Below are 25,519 nucleotides of genomic sequence, written 5' to 3'. Positions count from 1 at the left end.
GGCCCAGTTTAGAAGTTATGTGGAAAACCAGTATTTGTTTATTTCATAAATGCAGTCAAATATTGTTTATTCCTATAATTCCCACAGTTGGAAGGCGAAAGGAGAATTGCTGCAAGTTCAGTGCTGACCTGGTCTACATAGCCAATTCCAGGTCCTCTTGTGTTATATGAGGCTATATTAAAAATAAAAAGTTGTTTAGGGAGCATGTAGGGAAAACTTTTCTAGTGTGAGATAGATAGGTAGGTAGGTAGATAGATAGATAGATAGATAGATAGATAGATAGATAGATAGATAGATGATAGATAGATTGATTGATTTAGTAAATTCCCTTGGAAGGGATTAAAAATGTTTTTATTCAGCTTAAAGGAATTGACAGTGACCTTAAAGGCATTGTAATGTTACATTTGGTTAAGGCTTTAAAATAACATTAGTTAAGATGATATGTGCTTTAAAATATGGTAGAGGCTTATGGTATGGTTCAGTGGATAAAGGTGTTTGCTGTTAGGCCTGATAATCTGAGTTAATCTACTGTTAATCCCAGAATCCACATTCAGCATCTTTCCTTAGTCACTTTGTACCGTTTTTAGGATGTATTTTTAATTATGCATATATGTGTGGGTATGTGCATGTGAATGCAGGTACCAGTGAAAGTCAGTCTGATTTTCTGAAACTTGAGTTTCAGGTGGTTGCAAACTCCTTGATGTGGGTGCTGAGAATCAAACTTAGGCCATGTGAAGAGTAGTATATCCTCTTACCTGCTGAACTCTCTCTCCAGCTTTCTACCTTCACTTTTTGAAGCAAGGTTTCTCACTGAACCTGAAGCTCAAAAGTTTGGCTCTGCCGATCAGCCAGAGTTATAGAGACCTACATCTTTCTGCCCACTTCTACTCCACAAGACTGAGGAGTAGCTATTCCCAGCTTTTCTTTTTGTATCCTGTTTATGCTTGATAATTTCGTGCATGTACAATGAAATATGATCATATACAACTCTTATTTCCCTCCTTGTATTCCATTTATATACACTCTAACACTTTCTCCTGGTTCATGTCTTTTTTTTTTTTTTTTTCAAATAACTCATTTAGTCCGGTTAGTGCTACCCATATATGCATACATATGAACATTGGAATCCTGTAAAGGGCCGCATCCTTAAAAGAATGATTCTTTGTCCTTCAGAAACTTAATCAATTACCTATAGCTCCTCGAAAAGGAGTAGATACTATCTACCCACCTATGCCAGAATTTCAGCTGTTTTGATTTTGTGCTAGTAACCACATGTGCTTTTGTTCATGAGTGTGATAGCCATGCCATATCCAGAAGATAGCATTGCACGAAGCTCCCCCTCCTCCAGCTGACTCTTAGATTCTTTCTGCCTTCTCTTCAGTGATGTTCCAAGAGCTGATTTGATATAAGTATCTCATTTAGGGCTGAGCACAATTGGCTGGCCAATTGTGTGTCTTTCCATTGACTGCTGCCCACTGCAAAAAGAGATGTCTCTGACTAAGGTTCAGAGTAGCCTAGGTTATAGATAGAAACAAAGATTTAATCACATGACCACCTACTAAAATAATAATAGCAGATACTCCATATGGTCTTTTGACTAGGATTATTGTACCAGACATGAAATTTCCTCCTTTGTAGCAGGCTTCAAATCCTATCAATAAACATTTAGTTACCTTCCAACAGTTGTGTCGCTATTGTACAAATGGGCATATCTTCTCTGGTTGGTCAGTATTCCGACAAGCACAGTTCAGAGTTGCCTTTTCTCACCAGTATCCGGCATAGCATCTTCATACTGTTCAAGCTCACCACCGTAGAGGAAGTTTCCTGGTCAGTTTTAGATTGATTCCTCTGTATCCTGAAGCCAGTGTGTACAGTGTCTTTAGCAATACAGTGACACTGTTTAGTTGTGTTTGGTAATCAAGTGCAGTATCATGTACTGTTCTGTAGACTTCTACAGCCTTTCAGACCAGTAACTAGTAGGGAGGTATACCATTCCTTAAACTGTCATTTTTATTTAATAGACTGTATATTCTGGGAGTGATGTTGTTCTCACTAGTAGAGAAGTCTGTTTCTAGTGAGTAATGGTCAATGTAGACCCACGGCTGCACTAAGTACTGATAGTAAATGGTAGATGAGTGCTCAAACCTAAGAAATAGATTGATCTTCTCCTCTCTAAAGCTCAGGGAAAATTGCAGAAGGGGGATAATATAAAACCAGCAGACAGAAAGGCTGTGAAATGTCATTCTTCTGGGCAAGACAAATTTATGGCAGTTGTAGGTGCCTGCACAGGGTCTATATATAAATGAGTCTGTCATGAAGTCAAGCAGGGATGGAATAGGGATTCAGGGAGCCCAGCCCCTCACTGCTGAACTGTTTGCTACTGATCGATTCAGAAAGAGGGGATATCATTGCCTTCAAGGGCTCCAATGGTAGCTCTAATCCACTCGTGACATAGATGGCCTTCTTTAAGCTAGATGGGTCACAAAACAAAATTGGAAGTCATGAGCCTAAGAAAGACTGATGAGGGTGAGTGGGGAGTTGGTGGTAGAGATGGAAAGGAGACAAGAGAAGGTAAGGAGTGAGAAGGAGAGAATCAGAATGTATTATAGTACAGGCATACAATTTGTCAAATATAAATTAATAAAAAGAAAAGTAAAAATAAAATTGTAAAGTGACCATTTACTACTTAGATAAACATTGGCAGACATACTTGATTGAAATATGTGAAGAAAGTAGATCTAGACAATTTTGACAGATTTTAAAAATATGTTGATATTACTTAATAAAACTTGCAGATGACAAATTCAGAATCAGGATAGTAACTAGGTTTTAATGAGTTTACTTATAAAATATTTAATATGAATCGTCATTGTCTTTAACCTGCAAAATACAAGAATTTAAATAAATTTTCTAAATTCTCTTCTAGGTTTTTGTGACTTTTTTTTTCCTAGTATACCTCTATTTCTGTCTGTCTGTCTGTCTGTCTGTCTGTCTGTCTCTCTCTCTCTCTCTCTCTGTGTGTGTGTGTGTGTGTGTGTGTGTGTGTGTGTGTGTGTGTGTGTGTGTGTGTGTGTTTATATATGTCAGGACAACTTAAGGAAGTTGTTTTTTTTTCTTCCATCATGTTTGTTCTGAGAATTAAACTCAGGTTGTCATTTTGCCATCCCTGTAGTATATAGCTTATTGGTATCATTAAAAGGCTGATTGATAGCATCTCATGTTTTTAACAAGTTTTCAGTAAAACAGCTCAAATTTTTAATACATAGAAAACATAAGTAAGCCAGACAGTAGTGGCCCATGAATGTAACCCAGCACTTGGGAGGCAGAAGTAGCTGGGTCTCTGAGTTTGGGGACAAACTGGTCTACACAGTGAGTTCCAGGATAATCAAGGTTCTACACAGAAACCCTATCTTAGCAAACAAAAAAAACCAAAAAACAAAAACAAAAAACAGACAAAAAAAAGTAATTACCAGAATTTTTAATGGCTCATTTTCTTTCTAGGACACCTGAGTTCATCTTCCATATATCCTGTTTGCAGTGCTCCTTATTTATTGGCAACTTCATGCTCAGATGATAAAGTAAGATTTTGGCGATGCAGAGTAACAAATGGAGAATCAACTACATCAAAGAATGGAAAAATAGATCTTGTGTATATTTGGGAAGAATGGCCATTACTCATTGAAGATGGACTTCAGAGCAATAGTAGTATAACTGTACCTGGTAGGCCTGTAGAAGTGAGCTGTGCACATACAAATCGTTTAGCAGTAGCTTATAAACAGCCCACGTGTAATAGTAGATCTCAGGAATTTGTTATGCATGTGAGTATCTTCGAGTGTGAGTCTACAGGAGGTTCATGTTGGATCCTTGAGCAGACAATTCACTTAGATGAGTTAAGTACAGTGTTGGATTCTGGCATTAGTATTGATAGCAATTTAGTGGCTTATAATAAACAGGAGACATATTTAGTCAGTAAAGAAAGTATTACATCAAACACAAAACATTTGGTTCACTTAGATTGGATGTCTAGAGAAGATGGTTCTCATATCTTAACCGTAGGAATTGGCTCAAAACTTTTTATGTATGGACCCATGGCTGGCAAGGTACAAGAACAGACTGTGAAGGAGAACCAGGTGTTTCCTCTCTGGGACAGTACTAAAGTCGTACCTCTTTCTAAATTTGTACTATTACGAAGTGTAGATTTGGTTTCTTCTGTAGAAGGTGCCCCACCTTTTCCTGTTTCTTTATCATGGGTCCGGGATGGCATCCTTGTGGTAGGAATGGATTGTGAAATGCATGTATATTCCCAATGGCAGCCATCTTATAAACAAGAACCTGTTATAGCAGATTCATACAATGGAAGTACTCCATCTATACTAAGTTTAATAAAACAAAGTAACTCATCAAGTTCTGGGCTACATCCTCCAAAGAAAACTCTGACTCGATCCATGACCAGTCTTGCACAAAAAATCTGTGGAAAAAAAAGTACATTTGACCCTTCTGTGGATATGGAAGATTCTGGTCTTTTTGAAGCAGCTCATGTACTTTCTCCAACTTTACCTCAGTACCATCCCTTGCAGCTTTTGGAACTCATGGATCTTGGCAAAGTCCGGAGAGCCAAGGCCATCTTGTCACATCTTGTCAAATGCATTGCTGGGGAAGTTGTGGCTCTGAATGAAACTGAATCCAGTCATGAGCGCCGTCTTAGATCTCTCACCATCAGTGCTAGTGGAAGCACCACCAGAGACCCTCAGGCATTCAACAAAGCTGAAAACAGAGACTACACAGAGATAGACTCTGTTCCTCCACTTCCTTTATATGCCTTACTTGCAGCAGACGACGACAGCTATTACTCATCTTTGGAAAAGACTAGGAATGAAAGTTCCTTAAGGAAATCAGAACAGTTATCAAAAGAAAGTTATGATGAGCTTTTTCAGACTTCAGTTCTAATGTCTGATAATCACATATTAGAGACAGATGAAGAGAATATACAGCCCAGAGTTATTGACCTTTCACAATATAGTCCAACTTACTTTGGTCCTGAGCATGCTCAGGTTCTTTCTGGCCATTTGCTTCATTCTAGTTTACCAGGGCTCACCAGGATGGAACAGATGTCTTTGATGGCCTTAGCAGATACAATTGCAACTACAAGCACTGATATTGGAGAAAGTAGAGACAGAAGTCAAGGTAAAAGTAAAATTCGGTACAAGATGGGAGGAAAAAAGATAATTTTACTTATTTTTGTAGGGCATGATCTTACATAATTTTTGATAAAAGTGATATGATGATGCCTTTTTATAAAGCTAATATAAAATTTATTTTTTACAACAGTTTTAACTCTGATAAATACTATTTAGTCTGTAAATTATACTATGAGGAAGTACACAGATTCATAACAGTCATCATCAATAATGACCTGCTTGCTACAAAATATTTAGCTCAATTATGAGTTTAGCAAAAGTATAGATTTTTAAATAGCAGAATTTAAGTATTTCTGTTTCTTTTTTTCTTCTGTGGGAATAATCCACTATAAAAATTCACAGTGTGATTCAGGACTTTTCAAAAATTACCATTGTTATGTACTCATACCTAGAATAACATTTAAAAACAGCAAAATTAGATATTTTCATCACCTAGAGAATGCTTTTTAAATCTAAGATATAAACAAATTTAAATGAACAATTTTCGTTATATCTCAAAGTTTAAAATTAATAAGTCTATTATTTTAAACCAGGTATTGGTTAGTAGGATTTTCCATTAAACTTAGCTTGGCAAAAAAATAAGAATTCAATTTGATACAAAAGCTTAAAAGTTTTTAAGAAAAATTAGTTTATACTTTTGAGTACATTAGTAATAGTTACTAATTTTACGTGAGTATGTTATGGGTAGTTTAATATGTTTTATATGGCTATATTATTACTTTTATCATTTAAAATAAAAATCAGGACTCAATTTTCATAGTTAGCATAAAACTATTTCCTCCAGAGTTCTAACTGAATCCTGGGATGTAGATAGGATCCATACAGTAAATAATAGTATAATATAGCACAGAAAACATAAACTCCTTAAAAATATAAGATTCAGATCAAAGGAGGTTGGATTATAAAGAATGTTAATAGACTTTAAATCAATTCATTCTAATCTTTAACTATTTAGCCATGCTATTTTCCCTATAATATAAAAAATTGTTTAGTGAAAAGAAATTTTAGAAAATATTTTTGAGTAGCAAACTTTTGCCAGTTTAAGGATGTTTTGTTTTTAAATGTTGTATTTGTGACATGCTGAATTTACACATTTTTAGTATTTTATTCTTATAATATGTTTTTTAGTAGTATTTTTACTAACAAATTTTTGGTTTTTGTTTTTTTAAAGCATAATTAAAAATAAACACTTTTTTTCTGGTCATAGGTGGAGAAACTTTAGATGAGTGCGGATTAAAGTTTCTTTTGGCTGTTCGACTCCATACCTTTCTTACAACTTCCCTTCCAGCTTACCGAGCTCAACTCCTTCACCAAGGTAATTTTGATAATCTAAATTTACACTTTCGTACAGATTTTGAAGTATTAAATGTGTTTTCTGCATATTTACTGGTAATTCATATTTCTTATGATTAATGTCTTTGGATCGTTAACTGACTTTTTTAATCTACTATTTTTTCCTCACACAATATATCCTGATTACATTTTCTCCTCCTATTATTTCCAAATCCCCCCCACTGCCCTCCCATTTGGATCTACCCCTTTTCTGTCGTCTCTCAGTAAACAGAAACAGACCTCTAAGGGACGATACAGTACAATACAATATAAAATATAAGACAAAATTTAATATATTCAAATAAGAAAACAGTGAAGGATAGAGTAGGCAATCACACAAGAAGGAGATATAGCTGTAGAGACCCACCTATTTACATGCTCAGAATCTCATAAAAACATTAAACTAGAAGCCATAATACACAACCAAAGAACTTAAAAGTGAAAAAAGATAAAAATTTGTAAAAAAGAAAAACAAAAAACTAATAAGGCCCCAACATGACATTATGAGACACAGAGCCTCCACAGATGTAATTGAGTTCATTTTCTGTTGAACGTCTACTGCCAGGCATGCAGCCTGTCCTCAGCAATAGTTTGCTTTCCTAGTGAGACGCCTTTGGAGGACACTACACTTTCATTTGCAAGTGCTTATCATTGGAGATTGCTTCTGGGCTAGGGATGGGGCCATGTGTCCTCTTCTCCTTTTAGCTCTAGGACCAATGTCTAGTCCAAACCCATGCCAAGCCTTGTGCATGCTGCCTCAGTTTCTGTGAGTTCGTATGTGTGTTGATCAAATTAATTTAGAGGGCTTTGTTTTCTATCCTCCAGCCCTCTGCCTTATCCCCCTTTTCTTCCTCCTTTTCTTCAGCAGGGTACCCTGGGACCTGAAGGTTTCATAGAGACACCTACTTTAGAGCTGAGTTGTTTGAAGGTCTCATATTCAGCATAATGTCTACCTGTGGGTATCTGTGTCTGTATCTGCTGCTAGAGGAAGCTTCTCTGATAACTGAGCAAGGCACTCGTCTATAGCAGAATGTCATTAGAAGTCATTTTATTGCTACATTTCTTCAGTAAAATATTAATATTTGGTTTCACCCTAGGTTTCCGTGCTATCTAGTCTCAGGTTCGTGGACACTTAATCGGTGTTAGGTATGAATTTCATCTCATGGAGTAAGGAGGATCTTAAGTCAAATCAGGCATTGGTTGGTTACTCCTGCAAGCTTTGTGCCATCATTACACTAGCATATCTTGGGGGCCAGGCAACATGTAAAAGCAAAGGCTTTATAGTTGGGTTGATGGTTGTGTTTCTTCTTTGGTAGCATGCAGAGTACTTTTCTATACCAAAGATACTCATCTATAGGGAGGTATGCTCTAGTTAAGTGCTAGTTTAACTTTTACATGGTCAGTGGTTATGTAGGTGTTATCTTCTGCGTGCCATGTTTGTTGAGAGCAGCTTATAGTCCTGGCATCAGTATGGGTTTGGGGATTCCCTTTTGGCTAACAATCCAATTAGATATAGCCTAATCCCAATACTGGAAGCTTAATTTCATGACAAAAGATGTCCAGTTGATACTCTGTCTCCTCCATTATTTGATTTCATTCAGATCATACTACTTAATGCCACATACTCCTTTTGAATGTAATTACCTATTTTTCTTGAAGGGCTTTCAGATATGCTGCTAAGTTATTAGTATGAAATAGCTCCACATATTCTAGGTTGGAACCCAGTGCTGTGAACTTGCTTCTTAGAAACACATTCGTGTCCTATAAAATTAGGTATGTTGTATGCTCATTTTTGTTCAATTCTAGAAAGTCTTTGATTCTTTTTCTTAAGTTCTGTCTTGAGCATTTTTCATTCAGTAGTGAGTTGTTCATTTTTCATGAGTTTGTAAGTTCTTTGTTGTTTTGATAACCACCTTTAATCAGTGGTGGTAAGATAGGGTGCAGAGTATTTTAGTTTTCTTGTTATCTGTTGACATTTGCTTTGTGTTCAAGTTTGTTGTGAATTTTGGAGAAAGTTCCATGATGCTGATTGGAAGGTATATTGTGTTTGGGTGAAATGTCATGTAAATATCTGTTTGGTCTATTTGGTGTATAACATCAGTTAGCCTCAGCATTTTTGTCTGGATGACCTGTCTATTGGCAAGAGTGAGATTGAAGCCTCCTTTCAGTATGTGAGAATCAGTGTGTGATTTAAACTGTGTGTCTTTTATAAATTTGGCTACCCTTGTGTTTGGTGCATTTATGTTAAGAATTACAGTATCCTCCTGGTAGGTTTTTCCTTTGACTATTGTAGTGCCTTTTCATATTTCTTCTGATTAGTTTTGATTTGAAGTCTATTTTGTCAGGTATTAAAATGGCTACACCAGCTTGCTTCTTATGTCCCTTTGCTTGAAATATCTTTTTATATCCTTTTATCCTGTGGTGATGTTTGTCCTTAAGGTGCATTTCTTGGATTTAGTAGAAGGGTAGATACTATTATTGTATCCATTCTGTTACTATGTATGTTTTTATTGGAGAATTGAGACCACTGATGTTAAGAGAAACCAATGACCAGTGTTTGTTGATTCCCATTATGATGATGGTAGTGGTGGTGGTGTGTTTATTTCCCCTGTTTTTGATTTGCTATTATGTTTTCTTGGGTCTGGTTACTGTTTAGCTTGGAATTTTCCTTCTAGTAAGAATGCCTTCTGTAAGAATGGATTTCTAGAGAGATACTGCTTAAATATTAGTTTTTATCATGGAATGTCTTATTTTCACTGTCTATTGTGATTGACAGTTTTCCAGGCATAATGGCTTAGGCTGGCATCTGTGGTCCCTTAGAATCTGCAGCACATCTATCCAGTTTCTTCTGTCCTTTAGAGTATTGTGAAGTCAGGTTCAATTCTAGTAGGTCTACCTTTGTATGTTACTGGGTTTCTTTTTTTCCCTTGCAGCTTTTAGTTTTCTTTGTTCTGTATGCTTAGTATTTATACTCTGAAGGAATTTCTTTTCAGATCCAGTCTATTTGATGTTCTGTACGCCTCTTGAATCTTGACAGGCATCTCAACTAGATTGGGGAAATTTTCTTCTATGATTTTGTTGATAATATTTTCTGTGTCTTTGACCTGGATTTCTTCTCTCTCCTCTATTGCTTTTATTTTTAGATTTGGTCTTTTCAGTGTGCCATATTTTCCAGATGTTTTGTGCTAGAATTTTAATTTAAAAAAATTTTTTTAGATTTTTTTTTTTTTGATTTATATAGCTATTTCTTCTATTGTGTCGTCAATGCCTGACATTTTCTGTTCCACCTCTTGTATTTTGTGGTAAGTTTGCCTTTGGGGTCCTGTTGAATTCCTAAATGTTTTTTTCCAGATTTCCCTCAGTTTGGGTTTTCTTTATTGATTCAGTTTCCACTTGCAGGTCTTGAAGTGTTTTATTTCCTCCCAGCGTTTATTTGTGTTTTTATAGATTTCTTCAAGGATTTTTGTTCATTTCCTCTGTAAGAACCTTTATCATATTAAACAAAGCTAGTTTTGGGTCTGTGTCTTGTCCTGTGTTTTATCTGTGCTGCACTTCCCAGTGCATACTGTGGTAGGCTATACTCGTTTGGAGATAGATTTTTTTCTGGCTGTTACTGTTTTTGTGCTAGAGTCTAGGCATTAGAGTTTTGGATAATTGAAATTCCAGATGTTGATATGTGTTCTTGTCTTTGATGAGTGTATGTTTTGTTCCTAGATTTCTGCTGCACTCTGGTTCTTGGGAGTGCATTGACCCTGTGTTTCCTGGTAGGAATTCTGGGGTTCTGCTAGGTGTAGTCCTTGGAGGTTCCAGATATAATATGATTCTCAGTGTTGCAAGCTGGCACTTAGAAATGGGAATGGGTTGGGAGGAGGCTGAGGAGTTCACAGGAGGGAGAAAAGCATGGTGTTCCACCCAGATCTGCTTAGTCTGCTTGGAATGGGGCAGAGTGAAGGACAGGCCACAACAGCTTGTCAGTTTCAGAGCTGTCATGAGATGCGGGGATTGGCTTTGGAGGAAAGAATGGAGAGTGAACACCATTGCCTACCTGCTTCCCTGGCCTTCTAGCTTCTCTAGAGTTGGTTGGAGAGTTTCATGGAATGTCTGCTAGAGTTAGGGGACTGGCATAACAGAATCAGTGAGGAAAATTGGAGATCTGTGTGATCTGCTGGAGATGTTGACAGAGGGTGGGGGTTGGGGGGAATGAAGCAGGTGGTCTGCTTTAGAGATGGGGATAAGACTTAAGGATTGGATTTGGAGTAGAGGAGGCCAAAGTGAAGATGGGTCTTCAGAGAATGCCTGCTGGGTTTGGGGACTGGAGTAAAATGGTTAGTGTGAGGAAATAGATTGGAGGAGATGTGTATTCCACTGGAGATGGGGGCAGAGCAGGAGAAGAGAGCACAGCAGGTGGTCTGCTACAGTTTTGAGATAAGACTTGGGTATTGTTTTTCAAGGAAAATAGGGAGCAGTGGAGATCTGCAGTTAACCTACCTGTTTTCCCTGGCTAGAGTGTTCATTTACTGATTTTTAAAAATCATTCCTTTTTCTCCTTGTTGTTGGGTTGCTTTTATATTTTAGACTTTTTTCTTTGTTTTGTTTTTGACACAGTCTCTATAGCTCTAGCTAGCCCGAGACACATTATATAGATCAGGATGACTTTGAACTCCCAGAGATGCACTTTTCTTTAAAAGTTGTGTACCATCATGCCCTGCCTTGGTAAGATTTTTTTCAGATGTATACATTGTACGAATTTTCTTGGTCTGTAGGCTGTTTCTATTCCTGGTGTCTCTCTTCCCTCCTTAGTTTTATGTCCCTTTTTTTTTTATGTCTGTTTTTGTTGTCTGTACGGAATCATCCTTTGTCGAAGTCATGGTGCTTTCTCATCATATTTTAAGTTTTACAGTTTTGGGTCCCACATTTGTCTTTAAAACACTTTGCTAAGGTGAATAGCGAATAGAAAAGCTTTATGTTAATTTCTGGTCCTAACTTCCAGAAACAAGTAGTCTTGATTCTTGTGCTTGTTTCTCTTTCTCCCCTTAATTCTCTTCTTCCTTCCATCACCATTTCTTTCTTTCTTTCTTTTTTTTTCTTTCTGTTTTCCTTCTGGCATCACTTCCTTCCTCCTCTTCATTTTCCTTTTCTTTTCTCTCCTTTCCCTCCCTGTCCATCTCTAGCCAAGTCCATCCTTAAATACTTGATCTTCTTGCCTTTACCCTTTTAAGTGCTAGAATTATAAACTCTACTGTGCTGGCTAGATTTATGTTAGCTTGATATCAACTATAGTCATTAGAGAGAAAACCTTAATTGAGCAAATGCTTTCATAAGGTTGGGCTGTGGGCTAGCCTCTAGAGCAGCCTCTAGATACCTAGCCATAAAATTATTTTCTTTTTCTTTTTTTTCTTTTTTCTTTTTTCTTTTTCTTTTTCTTTTTTTTTGGTTCTTTTTTTTCCGGAGCTGGGGACCGAACCCAGGGCCTTGGGCTTCCTAGGCAAGCGCTCTACCACTGAGCTAAATCCCCAACCCCCATAAAATTATTTTCATTGCTACTTCATAACTGTAATTTTGATACTGTTATGAGTTGTAATATAAATATCTAATACGCAGGATGTGATATGTGATCTCCAAAGAGGTCACAATCCACAGGTTGAGAACTAATGCTCTAGGGCTTTTTTTTTTTTTTTTTTTTTTAAAGTTTGTGATTGATAGAGATGGCCCAACCCATTGTGTATGGTGTCACATTTGGGCTGGTGGTCCTGGGTTCCAAAATCAGTGTGAACAAGCCAGGGGGAGCAAGCCAGTAAGCAGCACTCCACCATGGCTCTGCTTCAGCTCCTGCCTCTAAGTTCTGTCCTATTTGAATTCCTGTTCTGGATTCCTTCAAAGGCAGACTGATGCAGAAGTGTAAGCCAAATAAACCCTTTCCTCCCCAATTTGATTTTGGGTTATGCTGTTTCATCACAGCAGTAGTAAACCTAAGATACTCTGCCATGCTCAACTCCTCATTTATTTTTATTACTGTTAGAATGTTCTATGTTTCTCTGCTTCTAGTTCTACTTCTGTATGTTCTCATTTACTTCTAGTCTATATGTATCTTTAAATTTAAAGTGAGTTTCTTGGAAACAACATATAATTGGGCCTTATTATTTCTTTGATTTTTTTTTTTTTTTTTGTTGTTGTTGTTATCAATGAACTATTCTTTTGTTCTCTACTACTAGGTATCTAACTCATGGCTTCCCACACATAAAGCACTATCACTGAACTACATCCCCAGCAAGGGCCTTCTTTTTTGTTCACTGTAAGAAACTGTTTCAAATTATCTGTATTTAGACCTTTGGCTACTCAAAAGTATACTGTTATAGTTGATAAATAACTATTCTATTCATTACTCATTGCTCCCTCTCCCCACCCCGTTTTTTTTTTTCCAATTTTTAAACCATACAAAGTAATTATATGTTTTTATTTTGTTCAGTGTGACACTTCAACACTTGTTAATAATGATCAGAGTTGAGTAATAGGCATATCTACAGTTGCAGACCTCTATAACTTTTTGTGCTTTGAACATCTAGAATCATCTCTCGTGTTCTCGTGTTTAGTATTAGTTTAATTATCATCAACCCTCAACCCTCTTATCCTTTTATTTTTGCCTTTGTGTGTGCTTTTATGCAATCATCTGTGTTAATATACATGTGTGTGTTTGTATGTATGTGTGTGTTTGTATGGAGGTCAGAATTGAGCATTAGGTATCTTCCTTAGTTGCACTCCATCTTATTTCTTGAGACAAGGTCTGTCTCACTTGTCAGTTCAGCTGGGTTCCAGAGTTCTTCAGGATCCCCTGTCCCTAGCACTGGGGTTATCAACACAGGCTGCTGAGCCTAGCCTTTGCAGTCATGCTAGATGTCTGAATAAAGCTTAGGCTTATTACTGATTAAGCCAGCTCTCCAACCTTCTCGCAGTTTAATTAGCATTTTGTATGATTCCATTTTTCTTTCCCTTTTTATGTATCAGTTATTTGTCTTACTGTTTTTATAAAATACCCTGACAGAACCAACTTGAGACAGGAAGGGTTTATTTTGACTCAAATTTGAGGGTACTGTCTATTATGACAGAAATCATGGTGGCAGGAGCTCAAGGCAGTTGTTCAAGGCTTTCTCTTTTTTCTATAGTCTAGGACCGCAGCTTTAGGATGGGCCTTTCTACCTCAGTCAACCTAATGAGGATAATCCACATAGTTCATGAACATAAGCCAAGGTTTATATATCTGGCAAGTTTGTATTCTCTCAAGTTGTCAGTATTAACCACCACATTATATCAGCTATCCTTTTTATTTTCTCTTTTAGTGTTGTCTTATAATGTGTATTATAAGCTTACAACTACTCCAGTTCTAGTTTCACAAAGTACTATTTTTCTTTACTTGTTAGAATAAGTATTTGAATACCTGATAATCTTAATTCCTTTTGCTAGCCATTGTATTGTTGTTGCTATTAATTTCACCGGTGCATAAGTGTATACATTAAAAAACACATAAAGGGAGCTGAGGGTCTACCTCAGTTGTTGGCCCAGACTCTTTGCCCAACATGCACAGAGCTCTGCGTTCCACCCCAGCACTGTGTAAAAGTTGGTTGGCATAGTAGAGCATGTTTCATAGCTCTGTTTGTACAAGCATGAGGATTGAAACTCAAGATCACCTTTGGATACTGAAGGAGCTTAAGGCCAGCCTGGGCTAAAGAGGCTTTTTCTCAAAATAAAAAACAAAAACATGCATAAGTGTGTGTAATCCAAAATATTCTTATCTGAGCTATCATAAAAATTCTCTGAAAATGATACTAATTTAAACTTTGACATGCTAGGCCAATTAAGAATATAAAATCTCACACCCAACCAATGGACTGAAATCAGGGATCCCTGTAGTTGAATTAGGGAAAGGCTGAAGAAGCTGAGGAAGAAGGTGATCTCATAGGAAGACCACCAGTCTCAACTAACCCGGACCCCTGAGATCTTTCAGACACTGAGCCACCAACCAGGCAACATACACTAGCTGGTCCAAGGCCCGTGACACATATACAGCAGAGGACTGCCTGGTCTAACCTCAGTGGGAGAAGATGTGCTTAACCTTTGAGATACTTGAGGTCCCAGAGAGTGGGAAGGTCTGGTCGGGGGAAGGGACTCTTGGAGTCGGGGGAGGAGGAATGGGATGAGGAACTGTGGGAGGGCAGACCAGGAGGGGTTTACTAAGTATAGTAGCACATACCTTTAATCCCAGCACTGGGGAACAGAGGCTGGCAGAGCTCTGAGTTTGAGGATAGCCTGGTCTACATAGTATGCTCTAGGCCAGCCAGGACTGTACAGTTAGACCCTGTCACAAAAACCAAACAAAAGAATTTAAAAATTTAGTTTATATGATTGTTCTTTATGTAAATCTGTTTCTTCCCTGTTTTATTTTATTTTCCTTCTGAATAATATCTCATTTATTTATTTATTTATTTATTTATTTATTTATTTATTTATTTATTTATTTATTTAGTGGAACTGATTTCCTCTCCTTTTCCTGAGGAAGTATTTCTTTAAACCTTAAAGATAACTAGCTGAATATGTTTTTCTAGGTTGGTAGTAGATTTTCCCCTCAGCACTAAATATTTCATCCTGTTCTTTTGATAGTGTCATTTTCAAGGAGAAATAAATCCTTAACTCTCTCTTTCTAGAGAGAGAGAGAGAGAGAGAGAGAGAGAGAGAGAGAGAGAGAGAGAGAGAAGAGAAGAGAAGAGAAGAGAAGAGAAGAGACTGTCTGTCTTGGTGTTGGTAGTAGTTAACATGCAGAATTACAGGTAGTGTTTGGCCTGCTTTGTGCTCTGCAAGTGTCCTTGGTTTTCATTAATTTCAGAATGGTCCCAGACTCTATTGCCTGAGAAATTTGTTCTCCTTTTCCTCCTACTGGTAGCTCGACTATATTTAATAACAAACCCACAGTTTTTATATTCTTACAGTTTTAGAAGTTGACTATTTTGATCCTACTGATGACTTCATTGATGACATTCTTTTTTTAAGCTTTGTTTATTTTATGTATATGAGTGCTCTATTTGTATGTACACCCATGTGTCAGAAGAGAGCATCAGATGCCATTACAGATGATTGTGAGCCATGTGGTTGCTGGAACTTGAACTCAGGACCTCTGGAAGAGCAGCCAGTGCTCTTTTTTATTTTTTTTAAATTATTTTATTTATTTACATTCCAGTAGTTGCCTCTTTTCCCTGTTCCCCCTCCCACAGTTCCTTATCCCATTCCTCCTCCCCCTTCCCTCCGAGAGGGTGCTCCCCAACACCACCCGTCCTCCCCATTCCCTGGGGCCTCAAGTCTCTTGAGGATTAAGCACATCTTCTCCCACTGAGACCAGACCAGGCATTCCTCATATGTGCCAGGGGCCTCAGAATGGCCCGGGTATGCTGGTTGGTGGCTCAGTGTCTAGGAGCACCCTGGGATCCAGGTTAGTTGAGGCTGCTGGGCTTTCTATGGTGTGCTTCCCTTAATTCAGCCTTAGAGGTCCCTGACTTCAGCCCAGTGGTTGGGTGTAATTATCTGCATCTGTCTCAGTCAGCTGCTGGTAGGCTCTCTCACAGGACAGCCTTTCAAGACTCCCCTCTATAAGCACATCATAACAATAGTGTCAACCCTTGATGCCCCTCCCCGGCCTCTGAGATGGATCCCAAGTTGGGTCTTCCCTCAGTAGTCTCTTCTCCATTTTTGTCCCTGCAGTTCTTTTAAATAGGAACAGTTCTGGGTCAGAAATTTTGACTGTGATTTAGTAACTCAGTTTCTCCACTTGCGGCCCTATCTACTGGAGGTGGACTCTTGATTTCCTTTTCCCCAATGTTGGGCATTTTGGCTACGGTGATCCCCATTGAGTCCTAAGAGTCTCTCACGTCCTGGTTCTCTGGTACTTTCTAGAGGGTCCCCCCATCTCCTACCCCTCCACTGAGGCAGCTTATTTTCATTCATTGTCCTGGCCCTGTGGGTGCTCCTGTTGCCCCCCACCCCCCACCCCCCCCCACCCCACAAATCTGATCCTTTTCCCTTTCCTCTCACCTCTCCCACTGAGGCCCCTCCCTCCCTTTGGTTCCCATGATTATTCTCTTCCCCCTTCTAAGTGGGATTGAAGCATCCTCACTTGGGCCTTTCTGCTTGACTTCTTAAGGTCAGCCAGTACTCTTAACTGTTGAGTCATCTCTCCAACCCCCTTGGCATTCTTAATACACATTTTGATTTCTACTGTCTCATTTAGATACTTATTAACTTTTTCATCTGCTTATATACTTAATCTTATTTTTAGTGCTTTTTTTTAAACAAAGATATTCTTTATACTACATGCCATGCAGTCATCCTTACAATAAGCTTCTAAGTAAACAGTACAATATTATTGACTATTGGTACAATTTTGTATAGTAGGTATTTATAGAGTTTATTCATCTTATTTGGCAAAATTTGCTGCTTAATGATTTCCCTCCTCTCAGTCCCTACAGCCATCACTCTACCTTTTAATTCTATGAATTTGTTTCTTTGAAATATCTCATGTGAGTAGAATAATACATTTTATCATTAATGTAATTATTATTAAATTGTTAGTATAATGTCTGCAAATCTTATTTGTGTTGCACAGTGCAGAATTTCATATTCTATTGTGCATGTAAATCATAGTTTAAAATTCATTCTTCTATAGATACACATCAAAGTTATTTCCACATCCTGACTATTGAGAACGTTCTAGCAGTAGGAATATCTCTTCAACAAGAAGAAATTATTCTGTAGTATAGATTAAAAATATGAACCCATATATGTTAAAGTCATACCTTACGACATTATTTATTTTGCTCAATAATAATGAAAAAATGTAGTATGAAAAGACAGAATCAGGGCTGGAGAGATGGCTCAGGAGTTTAAGAGCACTGACTGCTCTTCCAGAGATCCTGAGTTCAGCAACCACATGGTGGCTCACAACCATCTGTAATGGGATCAGATCCCACCATCTGGTGTATCTGAAGACTTAAATGAATGAAAGAAAGAGGGAAGGAAGGAAGGAAGGAAAGAAGGAGTCAGAGCTGAGCATTATTGCATGTACTGATCATTAGATTGCTGACAGAGATGTTACACATCAGTATTTAAATATCAGTATGATAAAACAGCATAAAAACAATTGTTAAGGGTTAGATTGTATTCTATATTACTTAATTGGATTATTTCATTCAACACTTAACGCTGTGTGATATCATAGTGTTCTCACTATATACAGTTTTTGTTGTTTTGTTTTTTTGTTTTTTAAGACAGGATTTCTCTGTGGTAGCCCTGGCTGTCCTGGAGCTTAACTTTCTAGAGCAGGTTGGCCTTGAACTCAGAGATTGCCTGTTTCTGCCTCCCCAGTGTTGGGATTAAAGGCATGTACCACCACCATCTGGTTCTTTATTTTTTTTTTAAATGATATTCATTTCTATTTTATGTGTATTAATGTTCAACCTGCATGTATGGGTGAATGTATGATACTCTGGAGCTGGAATTACAGGCAATTGTGAGTTTGCATGTAAGTGGTGAGACTTGAACCTAGGTCCTCTAAAAGAGCAGCCAGTGCTTTTCTTTTTTTTTTTTTTTTTTTTTTTTTTTTTTTTGGTTTTTTTTCGAGCTGGAGACCGAACCCAGGGCCTTGCGCTTCCTAGGCAAGCCTACCACTGAGCTAAATCCCCAACCCGCAGCCAGTGCTCTTAACCAATCCTTTATATACATTTTTTTTTTAAATGAAATCTTGAGTCATTAAAAAATAAAGTAACTTTTCCAAGGTCATATATTTTATTTTGTAATAGAGCTCAGATATAATCTCTATGTTCTAATTTTGGAGTATTAAATTGTTATTCTTATTCTACTGAATTTTACATTTTATATGATTTCATGGAATTCTTTAATTGTGGGGGTAAAACATCTAAAAAGTTGTTCAGAGAGAAAAGAGAAGTAGTCCCGAAGAGGAAAGCACATCTCTATGTAGCTGTGTTTCAATGCTGCTGATAGTTTCAGGAAAACTGGGAAATAGCCAGAGAATAAAATACTGCAGCCCAGTGACATTTCTCAGAAGTATTTTGTATGTTTTCAAAGAAATAGATTTTAATTATGTGCATTGGAGTGGTATCATTTGTTTAGAAAATCAAGAATTGTTTTATGAACAATAAAAGTTATATGTAACTGTGAGTCTGGATAAAGTTTAAAAGAGTACTTCTTACTGACCCGTGTAATAATCCGCAGTTAGTAAGACAGATCGTTTCCAAGTGCAGAGGTTTGTCCTAAGAGACCCAAGATTGCACCAGAGCATCTGATTTCCAGTTCAGACTTGTTACCATCACAGTTTTAAGTAGCCACAGATAGAATAAAGCTAGAAATGTTTTCTTAAATCATAAACAAAGGATGTGTACTTAGTGATGGATAGTTCCTTAAAATTCTGTCCTTTATACTTACATTTCTTATGCTATGTCCAAGATTTTATTCTTACATAGGTTATGGTAAAAGGAGTCTGCAAAGTTGAAGAATATGTCATTTTACTCTGTATTTTAAGCACCCAGTTTGTTGATAAACATAATACCTTGACATATTAAATGAGATTATTTGGAGTGATTTATGCCAATATTTAAAACTTCAAACAGTTTATATGTTTATTGCACAAACACCATACACATTTATGATAATCATATTAAATTCTTGCATTGCTTATAAATGTCATTTTTGGCATGTCTTCAGGCCTTTCTACTGGTCATTTTGCTTGGGCATTTCACTCAGTAGCAGAGGAAGAACTACTGAATATGTTGCCAGCCATGCAGAAAGATGATCCAACTTGGTCTGAACTGAGAGCAATGGGAGTGGGGTGGTGGGTTCGCAATGCTCGCATCTTGCGCAGATGCATAGAAAAAGTAAGTATTTATTTGGTTATAAAAAATAGTGTATTTTGAATATTTATTTCATTCTGTCTTCTCTGAGACTAGTTTATTCCATTTTGTTTTAGAAACAGCATCGTAATTTGTATGTGTATTGTATTGGGTTTTGAACCTGGTGCCCTGAGTGCTATTCAAGCATTATTTCAGTGGGCAGACTCCCCAGCCCAGCCTACTTTTGACTTTTTATATTTAATGGTCTTACTATGTTGCTCACATGGTGGTTTTCAGTGTATAATCCTTTTGTCTAAAATTCCTAAACTGTTGTGATTCTAGACCTCTGCTGCTAGGCCTAGCTATCTTCAACCTCTAGTTATCATATTTATTTACTGGTGTATTTCTGAATTTCTGAAGTGTTTCTTGAGAAAAAAATAAGCTTAGCCAAATATATTCTGCTTCTGTAAATGCTTCTATTACTAGTATTATGTACAAATGTGTTTATACACTTCTTTAAATTTTAACACAGAAATAGTACATACTGATCTCGTATATAAGAGATTTTATAGATTCACTCACAGTCTACTTCTGTAAATAATTGACTATTTCCCAATTGTAGGTAGCCAAAGCAGCCTTTCACAGAAATAATGATCCGTTAGATGCTGCAATTTTTTACCTTGCAATGAAAAAAAAAGCTGTGATTTGGGGATTATATAGGTAAGTAAATGACTGCTTCAAAGCTAAAAGTCACTTTTTATTTAGAGTGAATGCATAAAGTAAAATATGTTCTCATTGAATATGTTCATAGTTTTTCGTGTTTCATACTTCATTGGGAAAAAGATTATTACATGTGTACCTCAGTGAAGAAGCCAGTTGGTGCCACTTCAGTTTGTTTTAGCAGTCATCAGTCTAAAAACACATTTTCCCCCTTATCACCTTTCTCTCCCCACCAAGAAGCAGGGAGGAAAGAAGTAAAATAGAAAAAAAAAATTATTGATGAATTTGCTTCAGCTTTGAGGAACATGATAGTAAAGTCTGGCATCTGTCAGATAAGCATCTGTCCTCTGTTACTGAAGGATGTGGGCCAGGATGTTCCGTAAACTGCTACTCTTCTTGGTGCTGTTATCTCTTTCATCTCACTTGTTGACAGTCTGGACTCCATGATTTCCATTATTTGTTCGATGTTCTGTTTAAGAATGACAATCTCTGGGGAAATTTTTGATATTTAATGTTGTTTTCTAAGGATCTAGGTTTTTCAGTATTGTTTTCTATCAGAGCAGATTCCATATTTTGAATTTTTGACATGTAAGTCATTTCTACATGTCTAGAACAAAATTATTGATGCGATTTTAATTTTAAACTAGCATAAATGTTAATATATAAATTATGTTGTATAAGTATGTATTGGTAAAATTTTGTATGAATTTAAAGGTGATTTTTTTTCCCCTGAGTTATGCTAATGCAGTTCACTTTGCAGTTTGAAAGAAAATTTTTAAATAACCTCTGAGGTTTACCTATTAAAGTAAATGTTTACCTAATCTTATTTCTGAACTGTCAAATGTTTTGTTTTCATTGTTAGAACTTTTATTGTAACTGAATCTTGGTGTGTGCAGACTGTCTTCACATTTGCTATCTTTCTCCTTGAGACTCCTAACTTTGAAGTTCTAACTGGAAAAGTCTGACTCCAAAATTGTATTTTAAAATTTTCATAATTTTCATTCATTTATAGATCTCAAAAAGACACCAAAATGACACAGTTTTTTGGGCATAATTTTGAGGAAGAGAGGTGGCGTAAAGCAGCTTTGAAAAATGCCTTTTCTTTATTAGGCAAGCAAAGGTTTGAACATTCTGCAGCATTTTTTCTTCTAGGTGGTTGTCTCAAAGATGCAATTGAGGTAATTAGTTGAACTTCCTTTTCTATCAGTGTTATCATTTCTTTAAACAATCTAAATCTTAAATTTTTATTTTTAATTATACTAGAAATAATACAAGGCTAAGAACCTAAAGTAACTGATATGATTTCACAGTACATATTCATTTTTTACCATTTAGCTTATATTTTTATGAATTGTGATAAAGCAGGTTTTATAGAGTGAATCACTCATATGACCACACATTTGAAGTATATTTGACTCTTTTACTGGGTAGACTGAAAAATAGCTTTTTAATTTGCAAATTCTAGTCTGATTAGATGAATTGAGAAGAGTATAAGTTTAAGAGGTGTAAAATAAAACTAGAGGTTTAATTGACACTAGATAGAATTATCCATTACCTCAGGTCAAGTTAGTTTTTAAATACATGTTTGGTAATAACAAACAGACTTGGAGATCTTATCAGTGTTAATTTACTAATGTAGGTATCTGCATGCCATCATTACATTTATTGCTTGCTAAATTTAGAGGTAACAAATCTTTAAACATTTATAGTAAATAAATTTGAGTTTCTCTCAAAAGCTTACTTTGTAAATATTTTTTATTTATAAATGTTTTAAAGGTATGCCTTGAGAAATTGAATGACATTCAGTTGGCTCTAGTAATAGCAAGACTGTTTGAGTCTGAATTTGATAAATCAACAACATACAAGTCAATTTTACGCAAAAAAGTTTTGGGAATTGGTTCTCCAGCCAGTGAGCTCAATTCATCAAACATAAATGTACATCATGACCCCTTTCTTCGGAGTATGGCACATTGGATTTTAGAAGATTATAGTGCTGCTCTGGAAACATTAATAAAGCAACCCGTTACAGAGGAAGAAGGTAAGCTGTTCTTTCAAGATTTTAATGAGAACATTACTAGTGTTTTCTCAGTGGGTAGTCCACTGCTTACGCTAATGTAATACAAAACATTAAATATTTGATCTTTGTGACTAAATGAGATTTTGTTCTTTCAGAAAGATAACTCATTTAAAACAAAGAACTTTAGATTTTTCTGTTCTTATGAAATATATTGAACACCAGTATTACTAAAAGTTGGTTTTAAATACTTTGGAGAAATGGTAAATCGAAAATGGGAAAAGAAAAATGAATATAAAGCCAATTTTTAATATTAGATTGGGTTATTACACTTGTTAATTGATTTTATAATTTTTACAAGGAAAACTCATTGAATATAAAGAAAGCTGACTTAAGAGGTGTGAGTAGAGAACCTTAAACTAGCCAAATCCTTGACTTTTATGTTGATTCAGTCAGTAGAATAGAGATAATTTTAAATGTACCCTTTAGAACTCTGCTTCTGGTTTTCTTTTCTTTCTTTTTCTTTTTTCTTTTCTTTTTTTTTGTGAAACATTTTTCTGTGAATTAGCATAAAAATGGTGGAGTTTACTATTCCAGGGTTTTTCATATGCAGAATTGAGCTATATGTGATAGCTGATTTAGTTGTATATTATTTTGAACAGTAAGTAAAGTAGCTTCTAGTTGTTTAATGTGCCACTACATATTTAGTGTATGCTAATTAGGATGTATGTATCTTTAAATTAAGAAGAAAGTGGGGCTGGGGATTTAGTTTCAGTGGTAGAGCGCTTACCTAGGAATAGGAAGGCCCTGGGTTGGGTCCCCAGCTCCAAAAAAAGAAAAAAAAAAAAAAAAGAAGAAGAAAGCCATGAGACGCAAGTATTCAAGTGTCTTAGCTATTTAAGGTAAAGTGTTTCATACTGGCTTCTTCATAATGGAGGGGAAACATCACTATATTAAACTTATATATTTTCCTGTTTTTTTTTTAAAAAAAAAATGTGAATCTTAATATAAGATCACATATTCCTAGAACCATTTAAATCTGAGAAAAGTGATAATAGTCGTTTAGGTCACAGTGTCAGTATGATAGGACTACAGGCAGAGAGAAGTATATGGCTATAGGATAATTTTATAGGATAATAGTGGGACTACCCAGGACTAAATTTTATATGGAGTGCCAAAGAATTAGAAATTAAGGATAACGCCTGTATTTTTAGTTTAACTAATAGTAAATGATATGATGGAGTGTTGTTTAGATCAGGAACCCTTCTCTAGGTAGATGATACTTGGTCAAAGGACTGGTTGAAATAATACAAGTCAGTCAAAAGAGGTAGGTAGATGAAGGTGCCCTTGAGACACCAAATAAGAAGCCAGCAGGGCAAAAGTTTTTCTATTTAAGTAGAAATGAACTATGGAATTTGGAAGTGGAACTAGTGATATTCAAATAAACAGTATAGAGATGGTGTTTAAAGTCATGGGATTCTTAGGAGTTTAACTCAGAGCATGTGGATAGAATATAGCTTCTGTGGTCAAAGAGGTAAGGATTCTATCTAAAACTTTGTTTTATTTGGAAAGTGGTATGGCCTTTGGTTACCTGTCATATGAAATATCGTTTCCTCTGAGAGAAAGGGGACTCTTATAATTACATATTCTCAGTTCATATCATGAAGTTATCTTGATTCATAAAATTAATTTACTTTCAGATCAAGGCATGATGTCAGCTTGTAATCCTGTAGTTTTTAATTTCTACAATTACCTAAGAACACATCCTCTTTTGCTAAGACGTCATCTTGGATCATCTGATACATTTTCAACACACATGGCTTTAACAGGAAAAAGTGGACTGGCAGGAACAATTAATCTAAGTGAAAGAAGATTATTTTTTACGACTGCTAGCGCTCACCTAAAAGCTGGCTGCCCAATGTTGGCTTTGGAAGTATTGTCAAAGATGCCCAAAGTCAATAAGAAAGCAAAACCCTTTTGTAGAGGATCTAGTTTTTTAACTAGTAAAGAATCTTCTCCACTAAAATCGGAAACAAGAGAAGACAAGTCTTCTGCTGTTGACTGGTCACAGTCGCTGATCAATGGTTTTGAATCTTCTTCAGAGGGTTCCTCAGAGAGGCACTCAAACTCTACCTTTTCTTTTGATTGGAGCCAACCGAGTATGGTATTTCAAGATGACTCTTTGGAGTTGAAATGGGATAGTGATAATGATGAGGAAAATGAAGATCCGCCTATTTCAATGAAAGAAATAAGACCTTTGCAGAGAAACACAGTTAAAGAATTAGACGAGTTTAGCAGTTACACAGACTCCTTAAGCACACTAGATGAAAATGACATTTTAAATCCATCAGAAGATATAATTGCTGTTCAACTAAAGTTTAGAGCATGTTTAAAGATTCTCACAGTAGAACTTCGTACTTTATCTACTGGCTATGAAATAGATGGTGGGAAATTGCGTTACCAACTCTACCACTGGCTTGAAAAAGAGGTAGTAGCTCTTCAGAGGACTTGTGACTTTTGTTCAGATGCAGAACAACTGCAGTCGACATTTAGCCAAAGTGCAGATGAAACTGGATCAATTGAAGATGCTGATGATTTGCATCACCAAACAAAAGTGAAACAACAACTGAGAGAAAGTTTCCAGGAAAAAAGGCAGTGGCTCTTGAAATATCAATCACTCTTAAGAATGTTTCTTAGTTACTGTGTGCTTCATGGCTCTCATGGTGGGGGTCTTGCATCAGTGAGAATGGAATTAATTTTACTTTTGCAAGAATCTCAGCAGGTATGTAACATTTTTGTTTTTCTTTGAGGTGAGGTGTCATCGTGTATCTTTAGTATGGAACTCTCTATGTAGACCAAACTGACCTTAACCTCACAAAGATCCTCTTGCCTCTGCCTCTGCCTCTGCCTCCCAAGTGCTTGAAACTAAAAACATGTGCCATCACACTGGCAGTTAAATAACTTTTAACAGTTGGACATAGAATATGTGGATGAAAGGAGAGGAATAATGTAATTATTTTAAATAAAAATGTAAAAGCTTTATTTAAATAAAAGAATAATACATTTTTGAAATAGCTTTTGGAATTATGTTTTTTAATTTAAATATTAAAACTTGCTTTTCTTTGTTATAGTACTTGAAGGAATGAATCTTTGTGTGTAGTCATTAGGAATTGGTGGAGCTATGTGTGTGACACTTGCAGAACAGACGTTGTCAGGTGTTTTGACTTAATTTGTGTGAACAGTCTTATGAGTGCCATCTGAAGTAATGAACTATATTTTATTGAGGAGTGTTATGGGTAGTGTTGTTCTAGATACAGTTTTAGAAACATTTTCTTCCTGAGATCATAACAACTTAAAGTATGTACTTTGAG

General features: G+C 36.3%; 1 protein-coding gene across 5 annotated transcripts in view; it reads left to right on the top strand.

The window, feature by feature from the left end:
- The window catches only part of Dmxl1 (Dmx like 1), a 153,008-nt gene that overhangs the window by 52,024 nt on the left and 75,465 nt on the right, over positions 1-25,519 (top strand). For all 5 annotated transcript variants that reach the window (XM_032885664.1, XM_032885663.1, XM_032885662.1 and 2 more), the window contains 7 exons: positions 3,502-5,184; positions 6,406-6,513; positions 19,290-19,459; positions 20,037-20,134; positions 21,147-21,312; positions 21,911-22,172; positions 23,849-24,930. In XM_032885664.1, the coding sequence (XP_032741555.1) occupies positions 3,502-5,184; positions 6,406-6,513; positions 19,290-19,459; positions 20,037-20,134; positions 21,147-21,312; positions 21,911-22,172; positions 23,849-24,930 (3,569 nt within the window). The remainder of the gene's footprint in view (positions 1-3,501; positions 5,185-6,405; positions 6,514-19,289; positions 19,460-20,036; positions 20,135-21,146; positions 21,313-21,910; positions 22,173-23,848; positions 24,931-25,519) is intronic.

This window comes from Rattus rattus, chromosome 15, assembly GCF_011064425.1.
Source record: "Rattus rattus isolate New Zealand chromosome 15, Rrattus_CSIRO_v1, whole genome shotgun sequence".
Lineage (NCBI taxonomy): Eukaryota > Metazoa > Chordata > Mammalia > Rodentia > Muridae > Rattus > Rattus rattus.
The sequence above is the reverse complement of the archived record's forward strand: the minus strand, read 5'-3'. Positions and strand labels throughout refer to the sequence as shown.